The sequence below is a fragment of the Aythya marila genome, assembly GCF_965140915.1.
Source record: "Aythya marila genome assembly, chromosome: 3".
In the NCBI taxonomy this organism is placed as follows: domain Eukaryota; kingdom Metazoa; phylum Chordata; class Aves; order Anseriformes; family Anatidae; genus Aythya; species Aythya marila.
Genome location: NC_139044.1, coordinates 55,182,622 through 55,209,272, shown reverse-complemented (window position 1 = coordinate 55,209,272; position 26,651 = coordinate 55,182,622). Strand labels below are relative to the sequence as shown.

At 35.6% G+C, this 26,651-nt stretch overlaps 1 protein-coding gene across 4 annotated transcripts in view; it reads right to left on the bottom strand.

Moving 5' to 3' along the window:
- Positions 1–3,213: 3,213 nt before the first annotated feature.
- The window catches only part of ZDHHC14 (zDHHC palmitoyltransferase 14), a 109,055-nt gene continuing 85,617 nt past the window's right edge, over positions 3,214–26,651 (bottom strand). For 2 of the 4 annotated variants that reach the window (XM_082756596.1, XM_082756597.1), the window contains exons 5-9: positions 23,329–23,377; positions 18,766–18,868; positions 17,004–17,113; positions 13,557–13,659; positions 3,214–4,472 (exon numbers count right to left, since the gene is read on the bottom strand). In XM_082756596.1, the coding sequence (XP_082612722.1) occupies positions 4,071–4,472; positions 13,557–13,659; positions 17,004–17,113; positions 18,766–18,868; positions 23,329–23,377 (767 nt within the window). In that variant the 3' untranslated portion in view covers positions 3,214–4,070. The remainder of the gene's footprint in view (positions 4,473–13,556; positions 13,660–17,003; positions 17,114–18,765; positions 18,869–23,328; positions 23,378–26,651) is intronic. The other 2 variants (XM_082756598.1, XM_082756599.1) reach the window with 1 other exon arrangement.

Genomic DNA, 26,651 nt, shown 5'->3' with positions numbered 1-26,651 from the left:
TGATGGTTCCCCACCTATAATTTACATCAGAAGAGAACTAGAATAAGGATTAGGTCCCTCCATTCTTTGCTGAGTTCTTCAAGCTGTATTGATTTGGGGAACTAAAAGACAAACAGAAGCTCAGATTTGTAAGTTCTGCAGAGATGCTCTTTCATCCATTATTTTGAATATTAGACAGTAATTTACTTACCAAGAACTAACATACCCACTCTTTAGATTTAAACAAGTAAGTCTCTGCAGTACCACGTTGGTCATCTTCCTTGTAACATATGCTGCACGTAGGTCTTTGGTTTATGAGACCCGTTTGCTTCTTGTAGGATCGTTCGTTAAAACTGCAAAACAGCTAATCTTCCATTTAGAAAACTACTTTCAGTGAATCCAGTAACCACTCTATGTAGAAACACATCCGCCTCTATCATCATTTAACATGAACAGATGAAAAACTGATAATGGATGCACTGATATACAAAAATACAATAATAGTTTGACATATATTACTTTACTGGCGAACTGATATGAACATAAAACTCCCTCTTAAAATAGAAATGTCTTTGAGAAATCACACAACTAAAGAACCTTTAAAAACATTTCATAAAACACTGTTTCATTCTACATATATTATATAAACACCTAGAAGGAAAAACTTATCTAAAAAACAACAAATCAGAATAAACAATTTTTGCCAGATAAATTAACCGGTTCCTACACATTGAAAGATTTTAGATTTTTCAGAAAAATACTTTTTTTTTTTTTGAAAATATCAACTTTAACTGTAAGTATACACTTCCAATTCAGTCTACTTTTGTAATTCAGATGAATATTACAACTATTTAATATTAGGGCACTAATCGACAAAGGAAAACAAAACAACAGAAAAATCCCTGTGCAATATTGACTAGGATTATCATTTTGAATCCATATTGTGAATGTTTTTTAATCATAGCTCAAAAAATAAAACATTTTAAAATAAAATCTGTCCAGTAGGTGATGAATGGTTACTCCGCTGACTCATTCCAGATGTATGCACAAGGTCCAAGCATGGGAGCTTCCACGACTGATGCCTGCTGAGCTGGAGGTGAGGGGAATGGCCCAAAGATCCTTTTGGAGGCAACTCTTCAGTTAACCTGCTGCTAAATCACTGCGTGCTGTCAGTCCAAGATTGCAAGTACCACACCATGTTGTTAATAGACTTAATTCCAAAATCTTCCAGCAGATGTCCTCACAAGGCAGTTGTGGCAGAGAGGTTAGAGATGTCACCATTTAAAAAACACTGAGATGAGAAGGTAAATAGACTTACAGTAAGGGCAATACACATATGTAGACAGACAAAAGTATTTAATTGATTCTGAAGTGCCAAACTTTAAAAAAAAAAAAAAGGCAGCATGTTAAAAAACATAAGGCTATCATCTTAAAAGCTAAAAAGTCACGTGAACAAATATGTAACTAGCACATCTGTTTTCAGTAGCACATCTGTTTCAGTTTTGTTAGGTAGTTCTTATATCTTAATTATAAACAAAGCAGAAGACTGAAAAAATGATGGTAAAAAGCATGATCACAAGTTGCACATAAAAAGCAGTATAAGGACACTAATCCTGTCTTTCTCCCTCTTGTCTCATGTTAAAACAGACACTAATTTTATCATGTACTCAGAGCTGATGTGCAGCTTTCTGCACTACTCCCTGGTGGCAATGACACACAAGCGTTGTCACAAAGCTCATATTCTTGGAAGCATAAAATCCCTCAGGGATTTTAAGGGAAACTTTAAAAAGGAACAATTCTGCTAGAAACAGTGATCCTTAGCATTACTATTATGAGTGGGAAGTTAGAATAGCACATTAAAAATATTTGACTTGTCCTTCTACATTGTGGGCAATGCATCCATAGGTAAGCAGCCACAGGCACTGAGATGACTCAGTCAAGTACTGGTCAACAAACTCAAAGCAGGTATTCTTTAGCCAGGCCTATCAGACCAGTATCTCCAACACTCAATCCATTACCTGCTTTAATGCAGATGTTCATGGCATCATAAATGAAAAAAATCAGGGAAAGATGAAATCAAGGTGATGAGCATCAATGACTCATCTACAATAGCATATACAGAAATAAAAAAATTATACTTGAGGCTTATTGGGAGACCAGTCAGCAGGGACATGTCAGTTACTACAGGTAAGGGGCAGGTGGAAAGAAGTTGAGACTGTCCCAGCTTCAGAAATGTGCACAGAGGGTGGCTAAAATAGCTGTGACTGATTTCTCTGCCATAGCTTCTTTGGTGGACCCATTACTGCAAATGCAATCAGAAAGCATTGCTACAATTCCACACTGAATAAGGTGAAAGCTGGCATTATCAATTATAGAAACAGATTGCCTGTGAAATCTTAGAGGGATAGGGGTTTTCACAATATCTTGTCTGATACTTCAATAGCATGCATGGCTGACTCTGTAGGCTGATTGTCCTCATTGTCAATAATGGAAATAAAACCAGATATTTAGGTTGGTGTCAGTGAATGGCCATCACTGAACAATAAAGAACTGTCACATTTCTGATCTGGACAACACTTTTACACTACAGAAGCATCAGATAAAGTTCATTCTGCAATAGGCTTGTCCTGAGGAAAGAAGAATGCAGGTCCCACATCCTGAAAAGCATAGCAAATACAGCATTAAAGCTATTAAGCTCTCCCAGCTTAACTAAGCTTCTCTTCGTTTATCATCAAAACAAATAATCTCCTTAACCTTTCCATTGTGCATTACTTAAAACAAACAAAGAAACAAACAAACAACAACAACAAACTACAGGAGAATGATCTAAAATCAATATTTGCATTTGAAATACAAGAGGACAAATACAAGTGAAGCATGATGACCAGAAGGCAGCTATGGCATATTGTTGACCATTTAAGTGTACTTCATGACACTGCCTCTGTCTTGAATCACAAGCTCCTCACCTTCAGCCACATAAGGAACATAGTGTCTGCTTGGACTTTAATTCTTACTCTACTGTTTCCCAATACAGACTTGTCATGGGTACAAATACACATCTCAAACAAAGATATAAGAGATTGTGAAGCAAAACTCATCATAACCAGCTTTTCCTCCGAAGTTTGGTTTCATTAAGTAAACATATCCCAGTAAAACCCTTTACAAGCTATGTCAACAATAATCATGATCTCCCCCTCTTTCCCCAGAAAAACTGGAAGGATAACTGTACACATGTCCAAGAAATAGAGGATGTCATTTTATTGGAGGTCCACAGGTAATTGTATCACATTAGGGAGTGGAAGAATCTTATGGTATGGCACAACACAATACCTCACTCTAAACACTTAAACAGAAGGTTAAATGATATGCAACATGATCAAATCAGTAACTCTCCATCTTCTAGGCACCACTGATAAATTTAAAATAAACTTTAATAAATTGAAAAAATAATATAGTCCATTAATTTGTTTGTTGCACTGTCTTTAAATGAAACAGCACTTTGAAAGTCACAAATAAAAAAGCAGCACTTTCTCTTAATACCAACACCACCGTAACACATACTGTAGCGTGGCATGCAAATCCATATCTGCAGTCTTTTTTTTTTTATTTTTAATTTTGTATTAACAAATGGAATGGTAATTTTCTACCTCAAATATTAGTAGCATAACATGTAAGTGCAGATCATTCTGGCCACAAGTGTGGTAAGCCTTAACAAGTGTGTATTACAAGAGCATAGAACACAGAGCATGACACTTACACCCAAGAATCTCTCTTTTGTACTGTACATGGTCTTTGCTACAGGCTGAATTCCAACTTGCTGTACCCAAACTGCAGGAAACAAGATAATTGACCATTTCTGGTTCTGCTTAAAAATAAGATACAGTCACCATCAAAGCATAGCTATTAACAACCTGGTCAAAAAAATGCCATAGCTCCAATGGAAAAAATAACTTGTCTTTTTAGTAGGCTCCATTATGTGATAAAGTTTCCACTATAGCCATGTTATGAAGTCTTACAGTGGTACTGCAGTGTCATTCCTGTTAAAGGTTTGTGTAGACACCAAGAAGTGGTGCGATGTTCATAAAAGCTGTTCAAACTGAGCTAAGCTTCACGAGACCACGTACTGAGTCTTCATGCAATGAATCCTGGCTGGCTAGACTCAGGACGTGCATTGTATGGCTGTGTGTAATAGGACTTCCACTTGGCAGCATCCCAGGGGGTGACGGAGCTTCTTCAGGAGTAAGAAACTGATGGCCTTCGTGTTCCTCTTTTAAAGGTATCATGTCTGTCAAACCTGTATCTGATGTGAGATTTGGCATGGAAGATGGTGGTGTTGGTTGCCCTAGAGTTAGAGTTGCACAAGGCCCACTGAGAGAAGTCTTTCCAGGTAAAGGTAGCTCTTCACTAGTTATGCTGGGCTCACTCTGTAGAAGAGGGGTGGCAGCAGCCTGCAAAACGAATTTAGTGCTCTGAATGCACTGGTCTTGGTCACACTGTAGAATGGAAGGGTGTCAAAATTATAAGGCAAAGAAAACAGGGTAAAAAAAAAAAAGTAGGAGAATGGATAAAAGACATGGAAAAGAATGGGATGTGAAGAGAAAAAGAGAGAGCCATTAGTATCATTCCATGGTTAGCCACCCAAAAATCTCATTGCATGCTACCCAGGAAAAAAAACCATGCATAACTAAGCTGGTGCTTTGGATTGTTATCAAAAATAAATTATAATAAACGTTTACAGTGTTCACATAAGAGATTTTGGTTACCTCCAAAATCCTTACTTTTATAAGTTCTGTAATTCGAATATTTTGCTTAGTCTTGTCCAAAGCAATCTGGAAAGCCTAGCTGAACAGTCAGCATGTAACTCACTGCGTGGGGCACCTCGAAACCTCCCCGGCTCTAGCTGAGGGAAGCAGGCAGGTGAATCACTTCTGCTCTACTCATTTTTATCCTTGAGTAGCTGGCAGTTCAAAGAGGCCCAAAGGCAAAATTCAAGCATCACTCCAGGGTCAAAAATACGAGGCATGTGTCTTGTTTTACTTGTTTTCACATGCAGGAATTAAGGTGCTACGGATGTTTTCCAGAACAAGAATTCCTTTGATGCAGATGGTTTTATACAGATATAGTGTCAACACAGCCTCTGTGATCACAATTTTTATTTTCCAATCTAATACATTATATTCTTATTCTGGAAGACGTGTAGAAATAAGACAGTACTGCATATTTATTAGTTTGATAGGAAAACAGCTTTCATAATTTTTAGGCTGTTTCTTTACTAATTTAATCTTGACAATATAAAGAGTCAAGCTACTGAACAAAAGTTTTCTGGCAAGCGCTTTCACAGTAGCAAGCCAAATTCAGCATTATATAAATCCAATTAAGCTCAGTGAGTACTACCAGGAATGCTTTTGGCTCTGCATCATTCCTAAGCACCGTTTATACAAAGTTGTCATTCATTCCTTGAGATGACAAGACAGGCGGGTGTTTCAGCTGGCTAGGTGGCTATTAGGTTTTACTATTGCCTGATTCAGTTTAAGTTCTTCTTTCTAACTGGCATGGTTTTTGAGAGCTTCCAGACAATATATATTTAATATATTTATATTTAATATATATTTAATTCACAGCCTGATCATTTGTAACATCTGCAGATTTTTAAAATGCTGTTTGATTCATTTGCCACACTACTGTTCTGCTGTGCAAGAGAAACACTACAGTGATTGAATACAACTATAAATCCAATGCAGCAAAGAAAATTTGGAAGCAAACAGTAAAAATAAGCATACCCTGAGGTAGGACATGCCTATTTACTATTATTTCAAAGATTCCATTAAAGATACTCTACTTTACAACTGATTTCTTCAATCTATATTGTATTCCTAAAAGACTTTACAAATCCAACATCTATTCGAGATACTACCAATCATCAGTAACCACTGCTACTGACACTGCAGCAATTCCCTATAGTGCCCGTTATTTAATAAGCCACTGTGATATACACTATGCAAACTCATAGAAGACTTCTGCTTTCTCTTGTATATGATGAAAACCATCACTGTGAAAGGTTCCCCTGGTATTTTCAGGTCCTCTGATTCTACAAGTTAATTCCATAGGTTAATGGTGGATGCACACACAATATATTCAGACAGTGCAAGCTGACTGCTTGGTTACAGTAGACAGGTAGTATTTTAAACACATCTGAGTGGTTTAGGACCCTGAGATCAACTATTTTCTGACAGGTAGAAGTCTGATCCTTACTCATTTATGTATTTTCCAACACTTATGCTTTCAGAAAGACAAATGCACTCTGTTACATATATTAAGTTTATACAAGTTTCAGGGAATTTTTTGCCCCCACAAAATTATGAACAGCCTCAGCCAAACAATTTAAGTAGTCCATATAACTTCATAGAATCACAGAATGGCTTGGGTTGGAAGGGACCTTAAAGACCATCGAGATCCAACCCCCCTGCCATGGGCAAAGATGCCACCCACTAGATCAGCTTGTGCAGAGCTCCATCAAACCTGGCCTTGAACACTTCCAGGGATGGGGTAAATTTCAGAGGGATTACTCAGAGGCTTAAAGCCAAAACCTTGCATAAGCACCTAAGGAAGAAAAATGTTCAGGAGTCTTTAAAGTCATGCTTTCAATTAGTAATTCACCGTGAATAACTCACTCTTGATTAATAATACTGTTATTCATCCCTGCTCATTTAAATTAAACCATACCCCTTGAACTAACCTTACTGTGCGGATTTTAAAAATCTGTTAACTGACTTTTCAAACTTCAAAAAGACAAAATCCATCTGCTCTAAAAAGCAGTAGCTAAAGTGCATGTTAAATAACAAAGGACTGCCCATAACCACTAGGGTTCCTTGAAAAAAAACCACACCAATTCTAGCAGCTGACTTAGTGCTTTAGTGAAGCTTCGGCACTGATCTTCAAAAGCAAATCATTACTTAATGTGTTCAGGCATACAAATACATAACTTTAAAATAGCTGGAGGTAATTTACTTGAATTCTTTGTATAGTCTGAATTAATTTTATTATTACTGAACTCTACTGCATTTCAACTGAATCAACATCGAAAAGATAAAGCAGCCTTATAAAGCTCCACTAAACAGAATGTTACAAAACTTTTTCAGGTACTATCTCTCTTCATTTTGTGACTTCCCTAAAGCCTCTGCTCTTATTCAGATACACAATTTCAATTTTTCTTTTTTCTTCCTATTTTTTATTTAATGAACAGTGATCATCATGAAATATCTTATATAAACAGAAAAGGCTGTAATCAGCTTTCAAAGGTGATTAGAGTTGGGGCTTATACTAGAAAAGGTAGACGCGTTAAACGAAGCTCTCAAAAACATACAATAAAAAGAGCACATACGCTACAAGCAGACTATTCTGCAGCCTAAACAGCTAACAGAAAACTAAAGGAAGAAACCAGATTTGTTTATAGGGCTGGCATGGTGGTTTTTCCTGGATTCCATATTTGGTTTTGAACTAAATGAAATCTACGAGCAGAAATTTGTCAACAAGACGATCTTGTTAACAAGAAAAAGGAAGCCAAGCTCTGAAAACTAAATAGTTAAAAATCTACTGTAAAAATTATTCCACCAGTACCTTCTTATTTCAGATCTACTGATTTTATTTTCCACTTGCAATTTTCACTGTTTCAGAGGAACAGCAGATTCCAAAGGTAAGACAAGTTTAATAAATTCTACAAGTACAGAAATTCAATTATATATATACGCATAGAAAATTTCAGCCATCTCTATTTTGCATTAAAAGGCACAAACCAAAGCAAATTAGACAGAGCCTAAAATTCTGAGTTTATTTCACAAATAAATACAAACGATTCTGCCTGAAACAATACTTTTAATTTTGTTTTTCTCAAGTCAGCTTTTTTCCTAAGCTACAAAAAACATACACATTAACAAAGCTCTTGAACATGGCAATATTTTTTTTTCACATTTCTAATGCTAAACCAGAGGTTGTTTACTTTGAATTTAAAATTAACTTTGTTAAAATTTTTCTAACACTGGTAACATTAAAGAATTTTCACAGTTCTCAAAGATAGAGAAAAAAAAGAAAAAGTTGAATTACCTCAGCATCTCTGAATAAAGTACAAACACCAAAAAGATCAGAGGAGATCTCACAGCACTGACTGGCAGTGCTGAGCAGTAACAGAAAGGATGCTGAAATAACATACTAGTTGGATACTATAGATGGGTAAAGAGTGGAGGAATGGAGCTGCATAACTGTTCACAAGGGCTGTAGGATTCCACACCCAGAATCAGGTACTGTGCAAAAAACAAGCCACAAGCCCAGCAGGCCAGTGGCTTCACTAGCAAGAAGTACAGTGCAGTAAGAGTGGAACTATGAAGAGAAACAGCTCTGATGCAAAGATGAAATCACTTCTCTTTCAGGGATTTTACTTCAGACTAGCTACAGGTTGCTTTTATGGACTGAGAGCCCATGCATGGTTAGAACACTCTGGGGGCATTCCAGGAGCACATCTTCTGCAAGTAGCCTAGTCCATGTGCTCTGATCTTGCTCTGTGTTGGGAAAAAAAATGCAGCTAATATGCATGATCAAAAGAATTGCTTCTTCGCAATTCAAAGGAAAATATTGAAGACAATTAACTGCATGTGCCTTTAGCCAGTTTTAACTATGAAATAAAATGCTTTAATGAAAAACCTCTATCAACCTTGGCTATAGTAATGCTGACTTGGTAAAGTCCCTAAATTCTGTCTGGGGCAGTAAAAAAGCATATTTGTCAAGTACAACAGTAAATATTGAAGGAAACACCTGTAAAACTCTCAGCAAAGTGGGGCTCCAATCCTTGCTGATCTCTGTATTATCATAGTAGCACACTGGGATTGTCAGCTAATGTTCCCTGCATCAGCTGGATTCTTTTTTCCAGATCGCTTCTAGAAATACTGATATGAACATTTGGGAGAGGACTTGCTGCATGTCTTACTGGTAAGAAACAGCTGCACATGTACTATAATGGCTCCTATGATTCACAGTGGTATGCGTAAGAAAGAAAACAAACTCTCTAACTAAAGAACTTGCATACAGGAAAGGGAGAAGTGGATATAAGGGAATTTGGCACACAAGCAGCTACCTAAACACTAAGAAGATAACTAGAACACAGGAGTACAAGTAAATTTCTTTGAAACAAAGAAATTAACCTGTCCTGATATAAAGGCAGTTGGAAGTAAAATCTAGCACTTAAGGCGTTAGAGAACTTCTAGAGACATCATAGTAAAAATAAACCAAACCAATTCCTCTTTAAAACAAACAAACAAACAAACAAACAAAAAACTACTCAGAATGAGATGGATTCTGTGTTTCTTCATAGCATTACTAAAGAAAAGACCCTGTGTATTAAAACCCAAGAATCAACTCAGGCTTTTAAGATAAAGCTAAGTACTAGAAAAGTCAGATTCAGGTAACAGTAGCTGATGAGTTTATGCTGAAATAAGAACCTTTCCATAATACAAAGAAAATTAAACCTTTAAATGAAAAAGGAAAGAAGGAATTCAACATAATTAGAAAACTATGATAATGGTTGAGATACTGCCTGTCATGCAAAAACAGAACAAAACAAAACAGAAACCCAGCAAACAACTCTTTAGAACAAGAGGAGAGATGCTCAGGCAATTAATCTAATGAAGAGCTTGCAATAAAAATGCTATAGGGAAATACTTTGGAAACATCAGATCTACAGATTATTAGCTCTAAGTCACCATGCTTGTCACTTAGATAAGGATATTAAGAAGGTAGCTAATTAATTTACTGGATTAATTTAAAATTATGTTGGGAAAAAGATCAAAAACACTGGAAATATACCAAGAAAAAAAAATTATATGTTGTACCAGCCTTCAAAAAAGTAAATAGAGCTTCATCTCTTAGTAGAATAAGGTAGATACTAAGAAGATACCAGGAGAAAAAGCTCTTTTTTTTTTTTTTTTTTTTTTAATGAGATCTAAAAAAAATTACAAAATGGGTCTGTGAAGCCCTGATGATAAGAAAATCCCTGACTTTTGAGATTGTGGCAGAGTTAATAGCAAGAATAGAGTAGTGTCTATATGAAATATTTGAAGTTTTAAAGGCAAAATTATCATAAAAGCTTTTAAATATAATAATAATGCCTCACAGATGGTATGCTGAATAAGAGAATTTATTGCACTGAAAACAAGTGTCTGGCAACTTTAAACGTAGACTGATATTTGTTTTGAAATTAAATGCAAAAATGATGATCTGCTAGGAGATATATTAAAATAAATGAGAACAGAATATAATACTAAGTAACCTCCAGAGACTTAAGAATTGACCAGAGGCTGGTTGGATGAGGCACAAGAATTCTAGTTAGAAAGATACCATTCAGTGGGTAAAAGACATGAGGGAAGCGATGGAAAGAGGGAAGGAAAGGAACAACAGAACACAAGTGAGAGAGCAAATGCTCATTAAAACCTTTAATATCAAAGAGCAAGAGACATTTTAGCGCACTATATGGATTTAGTATAACGGCTAGAAATTAAGAGTCAATATAGACATAAGATGTAATGCATTCTGGAATAAAATCCTAGGAGACGTGCCATAAAGGTGTACTGGAACACACTTCAGATTTCTGATAAATGACTTCCTGGACTCAGAAGTAAATTGCTAAAATAACATTATCATCTCTGGTGATGTATAAATGGCTAAACCTCTGCCCATTTAAACAGTATTTATGGACTAAGACTCTGACCTACATATGATCTTAATTTAAGGAATTTAACTTTCTTTGTCCTTTTCTGAACCCACACTAATACGAGCTGCAGTTTTTTCAGACTCAGCTCCTTCAACCAGCCAGTTCTTTGGGGCCTACCTGTCTCAGCTCCAAGAACACATTTTTCAGTTTAGGCTTCTGTCTTTATTTCCAAGAGGTATGCAACCTTCCAGAAGGGAAGATGGAATCTTATTCCGTGTATTGCATAACCTTTGTCAGCGAGGACAGCTGGTAAAAAGGAAAACTCTTCTTCCACAAAGACATTGCCTCTACCATTCTCCATCCACTACAGTCTTGGGCTTGAGCCAGTCAATGCTTTAAACTTTCAATCACCAAAGGAAATTTTGATGTTCACTTCTGAACTCCCAGCAAAAAGAATTCTAGAGAAGCTTGCAGAGGTTCTTTCTCTAAAATAAATGGGATGTTGTGTGCCTTTTTTTTCCTGTGCCTTAAAGTGTACTCCACTGTCTTTCATTCAAGAAACTCCAGCAGACTTTTTTTTTTTTTTTTTTTTTTCAGAGGAGAGCAAGTGAATGGCTGGTGTTCCTAGTACCACTGCTCCCAAACTCCTGAAGAAGAGTATAAGATGGTGTACTGGGAAGAAAGATGAGAGAGACTGGTAACATAAAGCTTGGAAAAGCAATAGAGGTCACTTTATAGGAAAAAGTTTTAAACAGAATGACGAAGTTTTACTTGATTAATTCTGTCTAAATTTAAATTGGAACAGGAAATCTGGTAACCAAGCAGAATGGATGAAAGCTAAGCTAGCAGTAAGGTGAATTAATTTTGTTTACACACCCAAAAAAGTCCCATTATGTGGATGAGATCGAGATCTTAACTGCGGATTAGGGAAATCAGTTTTGTTGTTTGCTGCTTTATGAGACAGGAAAGAGAAGAACAAAGATAGGTACAAGGTCCACTGAGAAGAGCAAAAATATCCACCTTAGAAAAAAAAGAAAAAGGGAAATGTGAAACAAGAACAAATAAAAGGCAAAGTTATGTTCCACTGCACTGCTGCCAGCAGGAAACACATTTATAATTTCTTATGCTTCAAACAATTCAGGAAAGAATGTAAGATTTTAAATAGGGAAGAGAAAACAGTGCTAGAGATATTAAGCAGGTCTTTAACAGTTTGCAACACAACAAAAGAGAAATTTTAACACTAATATGCAGCTGCTACTAGAATCTGACTGGTCTTCCATAGAGACCAGGAATAACACCCTGGGGTGAAATGGTATCACTGTCTCAAAGAGTTCCTCCATACAAGACATGGCCTGTTACATTTCTAAAACTTCTTTTGTGAGATCATTTTCAGGAATGAAAGCCACACATTTCAAAGCATCTCTAATAACTGTTAAAGAACCTAAACCTTTCTTGGCGTAAGTACCAATATAAGAATATAAGAAGTTAAAATCCCTGAAGAAATGCATTTGCGTATTTACAGGTACTACCCTCGAAAATCATAACAGCTGCCTGTTTGACGAAGTAATACCATAAAAGATTTCTCAGTTTCTAGAGACAAATTTAGACAATCTTCTATCTAACTGAAAAAAAGATTTGCTCATTAACATCTCATAATGATAGTATCTTCTTACAATGTGAGTTTAATTGCTATAATGTTAAGATAATTTAATGCTAAGAACTTACTGAGGGCTTATGATCATAAATAATTAGTCTTGACAAAGTCAGGAAGTTTGGGTAAACCCTGGAAGACCTCAGGCTATTTTTAAGTTTTGCTTTCTTTTCCTTCTTTTAACTTCCCCTTCTCTTTTCAGGGTTACTTTTTTGAGAAAAATTTGCACAAAGCATTACCTTGTTCTACACAAATGCATCTCACTGAAGATTCAGACTTAATGTGTCCCTAATACATTTTCTCATTAAGGAGACTAACTAATCTTCCATTTAATTCTCAAAATAATAAGCAGAAACAGGTTAGCAACTAGAGTAAAATTTTTATACCAGTTTATCAGCAACACTAAAACTATCTGTCTGGGAAGATGTTAGAAGGCTTTGTGGCCTCCTCCTTGTGGCAGAGGAAGGGGGTACATAACTCATGGCTTCTTGGACAAAATCTTAGAACCCATGATAACGTAAAGATATGTGGAAAACAATTCAGAAGTAGGCACATATGTAAGATTCTTGCCTTTGGAAAAAGATCTCTTTCAGTTATTCTCCTTGGCACTGGAAATCCTAGCCTCCATTATAATAGCCATTGCTACCAGCAAAACAAATCCAAAAACTAGCAGTAAAAACTATTGGCACGGTTTCAGAAATGTTTAAAAGTTTTGTTGTTACAACACAGTTGCCATGTTTTGTTCATTGGAAGTTCAGTGTTCTCCTGCTCTTTATTCAATACACTTCTCTTCCTTTTTGTTCATCTTTGCTTTTTAGAGCACGTTAGTCTACACACACCTGCAGCGTACAAGTGAAGGAGGAAACACAGTACGAGAAAAGTGCTGCATCAAATAACAATCAGTTGGAAAGTGATGAACCAGAGCAAGTCCATAATACTTGAATAATCCAGTTCAAAACAGCACATGTCAACAGTACAAGTCAAAATGCCAGTATATTCAATAAATCAGCAGTGTAGAAAAGCTTTTTTTAAGAATCCATGAGCATTAACTATTACACTTTGTGAAACACATTTAAAAAAGCCTTGTTTTTCTTTCTTTACTGTTAATAAACAAGTCATTCTACCCAGTGTCAGCTGTATCCAGTTAGTTATTACTTGATTAGTTCACATGAAAGTGGAGAAGGAAAACATTCACAGGGATCTTGATGAACACTATGGGATGATTCCTACCATGTTGCTCTGAGATTGTGTAGCCCCATACATAGTGATGCCATTTGATGGTCCTGCTAATTGGGGTGTATCTGGTTGTATAAATCCTCTTCTGTCAATTAAACTATGGAATAATCAAAATAAAGAAAAAAAGAATTAGAAATATTTCAGATCAATAACTCTGCAATTAAAGAAAAAAATAATAGCACACAACAAACCTTAACACACTACCAATAACTTCCAATGTCCCTTTTAATCAACTGAAGAAGTGTAAGACTTCATTTCTACTCAACATCAAGGTTAGTACTTCCCTGCAATATTACTCTCCATATAGTTATAATGTGCTGCTACTCCTCTGGAGGTTTATCAGGGACAAAAAAATTTAAAAGCTGACCAGCAGGTACTATGAAAACATGCATTTTAAACCACAGGTGTGAAAACAAATTACAAATTACAAATCTCATTACTGCATTTTGATTCAGAATCTACTTTAAAGTTTGTTTTTTTTTTTAAAAAAAATTATTATTCTGTTCCTAAACCTCAAAATTAAAGCTCAAGTACAAAAATACTGATTTCTTAACAGCTAATTAACCACAACATTTAGAAAGAAAGAAAGAGGAACTTTTGTTCAGACAACTTACTTGCCAGGTGCTTCATGACAGCTATCTAACACTGCTCATAGTGCTCCACTATTCTTATCAAAGTGATGTACTCATAAGAAATTTGAAGAAAACGAAGAGGGTTTGTGGAGAAATTAATAGAAAGAAGTAAGAATCTACGTAAGATTATAAAAAAAACAATGAATGGAATCACCTGATGTAGCTAAAATTCCACATACAATTTTTCCCTCAGTTTGAAAACTGTAAGAGTTACTATGGTTTTGACATTTAATAATTATATAAAAAGCTGAATGTTCAGACACTAGTACTGTGTTCTACGTGTGGATTAGCTCATATCACTTCTACTCAAAACAAAAACTTTTCAGAACTTTTTTTTGTTTATGCTTCAATTCAAAGATGTTTTAATTAAATATAATTTCAATTATAGTTCCATACATTTTTAACTCATAAATGACAATGTTATTTTCCTGTGTCATGAACAGTGTTGCTTTCCATCTGGAAAACTGCAAGCTTCAGAAATCAAGAATGCTGTAAAATTTTAACACACACACGCCAAGAAAAAGAAAAAAGGAATATCCCTTTTTAACCCAGGATAACAAATTTTAACTGGAGGTTTAATCCTTCCTGTTACTAAAACATAAGGTGTGTTTTAAGACATTCCTGTTGTAAGAGCTAAAGTCAGCATAGAATTGGTTTTATTTGCTGATTTATGGAACCTCTAAATCCCCTCTAGGTCAAGATAGCCTCAATTTTAAAAGATAAGAACAGGACGTACAGAAAAATCTAAGGCGTTTCTCCTCTCCAAAGCCAATGATGTATCCACCACTCAAAAAACAATTTAAGCTCTTGTCATGAAGCTCTGCAGAACACGTTTTTAATGTACACTCAAAACACTTAGAAATCCATCTGAAATTAAAATCTGTCTTGTGGAAAGCACTCCTTCCAAAATCAGATGCTTGAAAAAAGTGTGTTATTATATTAGATCACTAGTTAGACCTATGTTGACAGCTATGAATCAAATTAAGATTTCAAAGTTACTGTTGAGAACTTGTAAAACGCACTCTGAATTTGCTAGCATGCGTTTCTATTGAGAAACATGATATTTAAAGGAAGTGAGGGAATTTTAAACCATTATCTCAATTTGCAATCCATTTTCAAAGGTACTTGAACCTTTTGCATTTTAAGCTGCAATCACTAATAAGCTATCTTACAGTTATTTAAGAAAAAAAAAAAAAAAAAAAACTTGAATATGTAGTGATTTAGTGATTTGGCATGCACCTGAGATTAAATACTTCAGAGTGATCTCGTACACAAGTGGAAGATTAGGTTCTTTGCTAGATTTCAAATCAGGAAGGAGCAAGAGCCAAGAAAAAAGTAAGGCTATAACTTTTGTTTTGAAGTAAAAAAAAATTTATAGTCACAAAATATCTCCCTGCAGAAACTCTATGTTTACTTTATCATCTAAAAGAAATTATATTAGTATATGAAATTTAGGAAAAAAATGCACAACCTCTGTAAAAACACAGGAGCCAGTGCCACTCTGGTTTATTGTGTGTGGTAATTGTATCAGTCAAAGCAGTTATTTCAAGCAGTAAGAAACATTATATACTTTTAATAACTATCTCCATGTGAAGTTAAAAGGATTTGAAGCAAGGCCTTGAGTTTTTATGTCACATAATTCTATGAAAAGCAAAAAAGCAGGAATAAAGGGTTGGCTTCTGACACCATCCCCAGAGGCAGGAAGCAGAGGCAGGGTTACTCTTTACAGGGATTACTGCGTTAACACAGTACGAGGAAATCATATCTCAGGTATCTATCTCCTTAGGAAAAGATGCCAGCCTCTCCTGCTGACCTCCTGCTGCTCTGTGGAAGAATCTCTGGTATTCACAAGAGCAAAGACAGAAATCCCACTTCCAGTGAAGCACCTTTGCCTCTGCCATTTCCTCTTTCTTTCTCAATAGTACAGACTCATACCTACATTATTCCAGACAAAGCAAACCAGCTTCAACAGACGAGTACTATCACTATAAAATGAAAGCCATTTTCTACAGAGGAACTAGGCCTCTGCTGTACACTTATTAGATGAGCTATCTAATCACTGGGCACTGAAGTAAGAAGAAAAAGTTGTGTCTTTCCTGATGCCAGTGTTTTTTTCCTCTAGTGTTAACTGTCTTATATTTAATTCAAGATGAAAAAAAAAAAACACATAAAAACATATGCAACCTTGACTGTACAAATGTTTTGGATCTGTAAAGTGAAAAATATATGCAGCAGAAAAGAACCGGTAAGCTTTCTGTGGAATTTCTGTGGAATTTGGTTTAAGAGAACCAAAATCATCTTGGTGTATAAATGTTAAGAGTAGTACTAATAAAAAAAATTGTACATTTAAATAAAGGAGTTCTGAGTGAAAAGGCAATAAGAACAATTATCAAACTAGTTGTAGAATCAAGGTTCCAATGTATCGCTCTGTTAGATCCATGTCACATTTGTTAGATATATACAAGTCTAATTAACTTTCAATAGCCCATCATGCAACATCTAATTATTACATTTTTTTTTTTTTATTGCCAGCAGTTACTAACTGCAGTGGCAAAGGTTCAAAGAAGAAGTTTATTTTAATTTCAGACATCAACCTTAAATCCACATATTTTACAGGATCTGATCACTAACTTAGTCTAACCACAGTTTACTGTCTCTTTAATACTGAAGAACAGATTTACTTTACACTTCTAACCGACAGTAAAACAAAACATTATTTTAGTTGAGTAAAGTCAAGAAGTCTGAAAGAATATTTTTGTATTGATCATCATGTCTTCATTTACACTAACAATATTTTTGATACTCTTACCTTGGAGAGAGGGGCCCACAGAGTGCAGCACAGCAATTAGTAAAGATGTTGCCATAACTGTATGGATTATAGTTTTCTTTACCTCTTTTATTTGACCATGATCCTTTAATCTGAAGAGATATGAACAAGACGCATCACATGTAATACAATATGGAAAATGACAGAGGCAATTTAAGGGTTACCAAAGCAGCAGCATGCTGCTTACATCAGAGGCAGACCAGAGAAAACCCATGATTACACTTTCCTAACAGCTTTGGACTGTTATGAAAGCTGAAACCTAAAATCTTACAAGCAAGCACAGGCTTTACCTCAATAGATTTAGACAGCCCAAAATCTCAAAGGACCAATATACTCACAGCAGGAATTTCAGCATCTGAACATGTTTTGCATAATGGTCTAAGCTTAATTTTACAAATATTACAGCCTGTTCTACAGAAGAGGTTTGACTGCAACATACCATTATAGCCAGCAATAGAGCACTTGTTTCCCATACCCTTGGGTAACTTCTCAAGCTGTCCAATACCACACAACATCATTTGCTCCTACAGCCCACAAATGGTTCTAAAATATTATGGAGTAATTGCAGTCATTACTGCCTTTTAGTCCATACTATGCCTTCTTTTAGACAATCTTACTTTTCTGTTTGTGAGGTGCTTGAGAGCCTGGGTAATATACCTTACGGTATTCAGCTGGAAATGTGTGCCTTAAATGAAGTTACAGAGGAGTTTACTTGAAATTCAGACATGTTACACTGCTACAGTTCCCTACTCTGACTTTCAACAGTCCATAAGAAATTTGAGAGCTCCTTGGTTGGATACCTGATACAGAGGTACAATTCATTCCTTGCCTGCTTGCTAAGTTTTTCCTGGTTGACTGGTATTTTTTTCTAGTTTATAATTGTAACTGTGAACTTAAAATAATAAAAAACCACAGATTTGACAGTCCCAAAGATGCTACTTCTACATTCAAAAAATACCTATGAGAAAAGTACAACAAATTACACTAATTTTAAATTTACAGTAATTTGTTAGATTATTTGCTCAGTTCCAACATGCTTTCTAACATTAGCTAACTAGCTTTATTTCCTTCTTTCATCCATTTCCTATCTCACCTGTTAGTAAAGGAAAGACATATCAAGCCTCCACACATAGTTAAATATAATTTCACACTAAAACAACAGAAACCTATGTGCAAAATAGGACAACTGTAGAAATGAGAAAGTTGACCTTTGAATTAATTACATACTCCTTACTAGAGGTTTTAGATCTTAGAGTGACAAAGAATTTCAAACGAAAAATATGATAAAAGATGAAATTTTAGAAAATGTTGAATTCTCAAAATTAAAGTAAGTGATTTTTGAGTCAAATGGTATTTAGGACTCCAGGTAAAGAAAAATGCTGAAAATTTAGTAGTTTTCTACTGAACTGAAGCATATGAAATATACTCATTTCTTTATCTTCTCTTTTCTGTACTACATTTCCTATTTCAAGGTACAGGTCCTGGGGGTGTACATCATAATGGACACACTGTGTAACCACTACGTCTTCAAGCCACAACTACAGAACATAAGAGCTCTTCTCATATTTTGAATCAAGCATGACCAGGTTACTTCCTTCTTTACTAGTCAGTCATTCTCAAAACTATGCACCTATGAGTGGAGCGCTCTAAGAATTATGGAGAAAAACTGCATATGATTAAAATTAGAGATCTTCTCATCACTACAATATAGAAACATGTATGTAGAAATATACTATGAACTTACATCTTCATTTGTTGTTTGATTGGAGCTGATCAAATACGTGTGAAAACCTGAGAGGCCTACAATGGACCATACAGAGAAAAAACACACCACTGCTTCCAACACAGTAATTGAAAGTCAAGGAAATATATGCAAATGCAAAAAAAAAAAAAAAAAAGATATTATATCCAATAACAAGCAGTTACAATCACAAAGTTCAGGGTAGTCAACTTCTAGTCCCCAGCTGTTTTCGAGATCTTTAGGGCACTTCAAAGGGGTCAGCAAAAGCCAGACTCAGAAAAGCAAACCTATTGTCAGTGCTTCAGTGCACAGACCACTGTGCACCACTGACAGCAGCAAATGTTTAAGGATCTGCACACTGAAAAAGGACAAACTACTGAGTGGCTCTGATCTCAACTGCTGAAATTCAAACTTACACATTCATTCTGTAAATGTCATCACACTTCTTTTAAGATAGGTACATATGGGTACGTATGTTCTCATAAAATACGAAGTCAGAAAACTGCGTCCCAGTTTTATTTATCTAACTGTCCTGTCTTTCTTCTGTTACTGTGATTAAGATGCAAAACATGATGCTAACACTAGCATCAAAGTGCATTAGTCCAACTAAAATACAAAATTCACTTGCTCTCTCAACCCCCCCTGGATGTATAACAACTGAATACAATCTACTCTATAACTGTGGGGGTGTCCAAATGGCCCAGCCTTGGCAAATAGCCAGGACAACTGTTAAGCTTGTGAGCATAAACAAAATCACAGAATGGTTTGGGTTGGAAGGGACCTTAAAGACCATTTAATTATAACCCCCTGCCGTGGGCAGGGATACCTCCCACCAGCCCAGGTTGCCCAAAGCCTCATCCAGCCTGGCCTTGAACACCTCCAGGCATGGGGCATCCACAGCTTCTCTGGGCAGCCTGTGCCAGGGCCTCACCACCCTCTGAGTGAAGAATTTCTTCCTTGTATCTACTCTCAACCTACCCTCCCCTTCAGTCTAAAATATCTACCCCCTGTCCTACTACTACAGGCCCTAGTAAAAAGTCTGACATTCTTGTAGGCCCCAATTTAACTTTTGAAAGGCTGGAATAAGGTCTCTCAGAGCCCTTCCTTCTTTAGGATGAACAACTCCAACTCTCTCAGCCTTAGTTAGGTTAGGCTTAAATACTTGAGGTAGGCTTGAATACTCAGAACTGTACAGTATTTGTCCAGAACTGATAGACTGGGAACCCGACTATTGATCACTGGCTAATTATATGCCATCAGTGAATCACTAAGCTGCTTCAACCCTGGTTTGGTTTAAACTCCATGAACTGAACGTTTTTTCAATGCAAGAGTAACCTTTACCTTTCCTAATTTCTCCCAGTGGGAACAATGCAAATGAAAAGCACAGAATTACCTTCCTAAATTTAGTATAAAAGTTAAAAAGAAAAAACAAGCCATGCTATTAGATTGTCTGTTTTTCATCTTGCATCTGTTACTCCTTTTATTTGCTTTTAAACTGCTTCTGTTTTCACTCCTTATAAACTGCATAACCTGAATGCCACAAAGAAGTAACTACATTTTAATAGATTGTTATACTAAGAAAGTCAGTCAGCACCCAGTGTTGCATACTTACTACAGTTTATATAATTCCTTTAACTCTAAAGGAGTCATCATCTTAACAGTAAGATAACAAAGTAGCTTCTAAACTTCATATACTCAGGCAAAAAGAGCAAATTTCTATGGAAGGTTTTATAGACTGTTTCCTTCTTGCTTTTTTTTTATCATTATTATTTTTTATTTTTATTTAGTTTCATTTACCTACAATAGACATGAACACAGAATACATTTGCTTCTAGAATGCTATTTTCTGCAACCCTTAAATAGTGAACTTTTTTAGGGAGCATGAATCAAAAGCAGAAAAGGTTTTGGTTGCTAGAAAAATTGATAGAATAAATCAGTTAGAACAAGACAATGGGAAAAGAATGAGATAAAAATAATCTGTACACTAACTGTATGCTAACCTTTAAAGAAGCCAGTTTCCAAGACAACAGTAATTCAAAATATTCCAGAACAAGGACACAGCCTTAAAAGATACAAATAACATTCTTACCACTGAAGCTATCAACAGAAGAGAAATATGACAGATCCTCACCATTATACAGAGACACAGGATGGAAAATACATGGATGGACATAATTGCAATAAAATATCCTAATACTAGTTAACAGTGAAGAGTCTTGTACTGAATGTCTGCTCTGACCTAATGAATTGGGAAACACATGAATTGCCTGTATAATTTTAAAGTGGTTTAAAAAACAGAAAAGAGCTGTTTGCTTTATGACCCAATCTGTTTCAACAGCAGCCAAATGACCAAAGTGCACTGCTGAGCAGCATGTTCTGACTACTCTGTCATCTCCTCCTCAAACCATGTGGAGAGTCAAACCAACACAAGCTAGCAAATTACTCTCAGTTGGCTGTGCAACTGCCATAGCTTAAAGCAAGGAGAATAGCTGAGAAAGGCTAAGGAAGCAGATTGCTGTTAGCAGGCAGTTCAGAAAATGTAAAAAAGCCCCCCAAAATTGGACACAATACAAGTCCAACTAATTGGGCTTCGAGAGGGTAGAAATTGTAAGGACTGCTCAGCAGAATCTACACACCAAGACCAAGAGGATGAATCACTTGGTCAGAAGAGGAAGCTGAGAGGGAGAGATGCTCTCTGCAGCCTCATCAGAAGAATGAGCACACCAGTAACAACATATTTTGTGCCAGGATTACACTCCAGAGGGTCAAATTACAAAAGTTAGTCTCCTACTGACAGAGAAGGGAATTTATCAGACTTCTTTTTGGATCTCAGTTTGAGGAACTGGAAGATGCACTTAGTCACATTGTCTAAACTTTTGGGCAGACCTGTGCGGTGCCAGGAGTTGGACTTGGTGATCCTTATGGGTCCCTTCCAACTCGGGATATTCTATGATTCTATGATCACTAGAGCGGGTGGTTTTATGTTAGCTTAGCATGACTAAGTCTGTTAAATTAAAAAGCAATACAAAAAAAAACCAACAATATTCTCAATATAAAGCATAATATGGTATCTTGCACAGGCTTTTTAGCAATACAGACATGCAATGTTCTCCGTGTCTGAATGAACTGATGCAACATTCCCAATACCATTCAGACAATTTAATTTTTTACTGCTCTGAATTGTAACCAAACTATTAAATTGTCCAACGTGTCACTATCAAACCAGGCCATTTCAACAAGATTCACTACAGAGCCTGTCAAATTGGCACATCCCAATGCAAATTATGAACAAGCAGCCTATTGTTCCTGTACAAGGGTTCTCAAATGCGTAGTCAATTACCTTTTGATTTAAGGACAATTGAAAGCTATTCTTGTTTGAACAACATCTGAAAGAATAATCTTTTGTAAGAAGTAATTGTAACAGTTTTATTTGGAAGCTACTGTTGTACTACTTAGAATGGTTTGTTTGTGGTTTGTAAAATTATTTGCACACTAAGAAAATTTAAACACTGGTTTAGCTAAAAAGGAAGTTCGCAGCTCATTGGCTCTACCTAACAAACACACATTAAAGAAAATCGTATCTATAGAATTTGTAGAATTTGACACTTGGAAAATCTACCTGGAAAGAGTGGTTCACCTTTATATACTGCTAGAAATGACTGAATAAACAGGAAGGGAGTTTCTTTCCACCTACTGTCAAAAAGAGAAAAGTTTATGATGCGCAGAGTCCAGAAGATGTTTTCTTGGCAGAAGTACAGAAAAGAATTATTTTTATAATAGCTTTGTGAGAGGTGCAAACTGCCTATTCTGACATAAACCATTCAAAACATATCCGTAAGTGTGAAGGTTACAGTCTGTACAGAAATGTAAGGAAGAAATTAAGGAGAATTTGTCAGCTTCCCATTTTTCTGTTATATTAGCTGCTTTCAGGTAGGGTGGTCAGGAAGATCCTTTTCCATTCTCACTCAGTGGAAAATATACAAAAAGCTCCCGTGAAATGATAAATAGAACACTGGGCATTTAGAGAATAGTAGTGCCCCAGTACGCTTGTGCTTACTTCTATGTAACTTAACAGAAGTTAACACTTGAAAGTGACTTCCCTAAAAACAGTAAATCAATGTAAAAATACTTCTAGTAACTGAACTCTTCAGACACAGTTATTTCACAATCTACTTTTTCTATTCTGATAAGAATCAGCCATCTCAGATATTTTTTATTGTAAGAGCAGAAGAATCTTTTAATAATTCAAATGAAACCATAGAATGGACATAATGTGAAATATATTAATGAATTCCACCACAAATACTGGAACGTATTTCCCTCACACACGAAAACTACAGACCTTTGTTATGGGTACTGCTTACAAAAGACGATGAATAAGAAAAACCCAGACTAGTCGCTTTCCTACTTCTAACATGTGGTGAGAAATCCTGTTGTGCGAGAAGTGATGAAATCATTAATTGATAAAATCCCAAATGTACATATCCAACAGCAACAACAAAACAAAAACACATCTCAGATATTACATTACAATAAGATCTAAAAGGTGTTTCAATGAAAGGATATCTTGCAGGACTGTCCTTGAGGGCATTGAGGAACCCTGTTTGTTGAGAACCTGTAGGAACAGAACCCAAATTACCAACTCAGTAAGAAATTGGACTACAGGCTGTTTTCACCATAGTGCATACACAGTATTTGAAGAGCAACTGAATAATCGTAGTATAGAGTTTACTAATGTGAATCTGAGATTATGTTATTCAGCAGCAACAAATCAGAAAAAAAAAAACAACTTGTGCATGTTATCAGGTCTAACACCTGCAGAATATTTTCTCAGTAGTACCAATTTGATGCACACATACTTTCCTTTGAACAAGACTTCTGATTATCCTTGATCTTTTTAGACTTAATATTGAAACAAAAAAATGTAAGCTATTTCTTTTATTTTGGAATATCAGTTTTCAAAAGCAGCCTCTTGACTTGGAAAATTTGCACCAAAAACCCAGATTCTCAGTTTTTGCTCCTTTATTCTGGGAACAGCACAAATTCTCCAGACTATAATTCTGCTCCCACTACACCTGTGTAGAAGTTTCTTTTATTTCCTCCCCTCCGTTAGTAGCTGCTAATTGCCTCTGGAAAATAAAAGATATCTAGCAGCTGAAAAGAACTCCAGAAGAGCATGCTCCAATGATCTGGAGATGGAGAGTTCAGTTCCACAACCATGAGATATTTATCAAAAAGGGCAATTTGACTGCTGGCTGATATATATATGCGGCAAGTGAATTTGTAGAAATTGACTCAGTGTCACATAAGACTCATACTTGTTGCATTTTACTATGCAATTAAAATTATATAAATGCATCAAGTTGAAACCATTTCCCCTTAGCTAAATCCATCTGAAGGTTTGTCTGGGGAGAGAAGAATCCTGATTAATCAAGATGCCTTTCAAACAAAAGAGAAAAGTGTGTATATCCTGATATCTGACCTGTGCAGTCAATTTTACTATTTATCATTAAAAAGGGAACGTTACTTACCTTGTATTTTGAGTCTTTTCAGACTCTCATAACTTGGTCTTAGCCTCATGGCACAAGATTAGTGGAACTTTCCCCTACCTTCTTACTATTTTCAGGATCCTTAATGGCAATGGCAGCAGGTAATTGTGATCTCTATTCCCTACTGCTGGTCACACTCTTACAAGCAGTTCCCAGTGTATCAGAAGGGGAAGTTCCCTCACCCCAGCATAGAGCTGAAGTACTGATACCTCAAACAAAGATGAAAAACTGAAGACATACTAGCATTGAAAATGTTTTAAGCTTGGGGAGATGGAAGAAAATCTCTTGCAAGTAAATACCTTTCAATTAGCTGACTTACAAAGTCTATTTATTATCTTTAATAACACTATGTGCAAAGATTGTTAATCCTGGAAAGGGCAAATATCCAAGGGATGTCTTGAAAATAAGGCCACAGAAAATAATAAGTTTGCTGCATCTCATATCTCATTACCACATGGGTTTACCAAAAAAAATTATTAAAGTGGCAGCATGGAAGACTTATAAAAAAATTAAACAGATTTCAACAACTTGTCTATATCAAGAGATATTTAAAATAAAATAGGTTTCCTATGTAATCAACAAGGTCAGAGAAGGAACTTCTCTATTAGGATGAACTATAAAAGATTAAAAAAAAAAACAACACACACACAAATGCCTTCAAGTTGCTTGGAAACATCCCTCAGTCCCTTCTCAAAAGGATATTCTCCAAAGGCATTCTGCCCAATACGTGCTGAATACTTTTTTGACACAGTCAAGAATATATTAGATAAATTTGAATGCTGAACTTGAAGCTCAGCTGTAGTAAACATCAAGAAACTACTCACAGTTTATACCTGCTCCCATTGCCTTTGAGGACCATACAGTCTTTAGAATTAGGGCCTTTTTTCTGTCTCATCCAAGGTAGATAAACCTCCATAGTACGAATGTTTTACAACTGATAGACATGTTTGCATTTAACATTTACTGTATGTTACCTCTAACAACTATACAAAGCTAAAGTTCTTCTCAGCCACAGAGGCAAAATTAATCTCTCTGATCTTTGTCTAATTCACACTTAAAATTAGATATGGATGCTGTGAAGTAAAAATCCACTAGATAAATCAACATGACATACAAAATATGAGATATTGGCATAATATTGCTAATTCTTATGCTGAAAACTGCAAAAAAAAAATTGTAGTTTTTGTGAAATGAAGGTAGGTTAGCTTCAAAAGTAGCTTTATATCGTCAGACCAATTGTTTTCAACTGGTGAATTTTAGCAAAGTAAGGTGATAAAAAACATGCTGATGCCTTAACTGTAAAAGGTATGCAAACACATGTATGCCCAAATAAATTTTGATTATTAACGGAAAGTGTTCTCTTTCCAGTAGTTACTTTTCCCTTTTAAACAATAGGGTAGTTTTTTGTCTTCTCTTTAAACTAACATTAGAAAGGCCTTATCTGGCAGTGAGAACAACTTGCTGATCCAGACTCCCCAAAATCACTGCCCCTAGCTCTAGTGCTACATTTCTGAACTGTGTGACAGCCACTTTTTGTGTACTTTTGTCCTTCTTTTGTGAGGCACAAACAAGAGTAGTAGTTGTGTTTTTCAAATATAAACTTTCATCCCTTCACAGCATAAGTTATTTAGGACATTACACATAATCTGGCATATTTTTCAGTATTCTCTAAATATTCAGCATTCTCTAAATATTGCCATTATCAAGTTAGCTCTATAAATGTGTTATAAACTAGAATTATTATTTGTATCAGGTTTCCATTGTAACAAAGAATAGAAAGAAATGAAAAGATCACATTTCCAAAATGACTGAAGAAATACTGTTCAAGGCAGTATCCTATATAATTAGTGAAATATTTTGATGTGTCCTAATAAAAATGGATTAAAACCCCCTACTATATACAAAAGGACTTCTTTTTATGACCATTCATAACCTATTACCACAAATCAGATCGTCATCATACAGGAGCTAACACAATTTGTTACGTGTTAAAACAACAAAAAACAAAATAACAAAAATGAACACCCAAAAGTCTGGGAAATATCTTCTTTAAACCAAATTCAGAATACAAATAAAGATCAATCTCAAACTCATGAATATTAATCTACCTATAGCTTATCTGATTCACTCCATTATAAATTGGTCATTCTCAGAATGTCATGCAAATGAAAGTAACATGTTAAAAATAGGGTAGAGAAAGATGTAAAACTGAACAGTGAACAAAAAAGTATAAAATAGGTCAAAACTAGTTTCTTATAGTTTATCTTTTTGTTTGGATGACAACTGATCTATACTTAATCTTAAAAAAAAAAGTTCCTTGGGAAAATGATGCTAACTGTA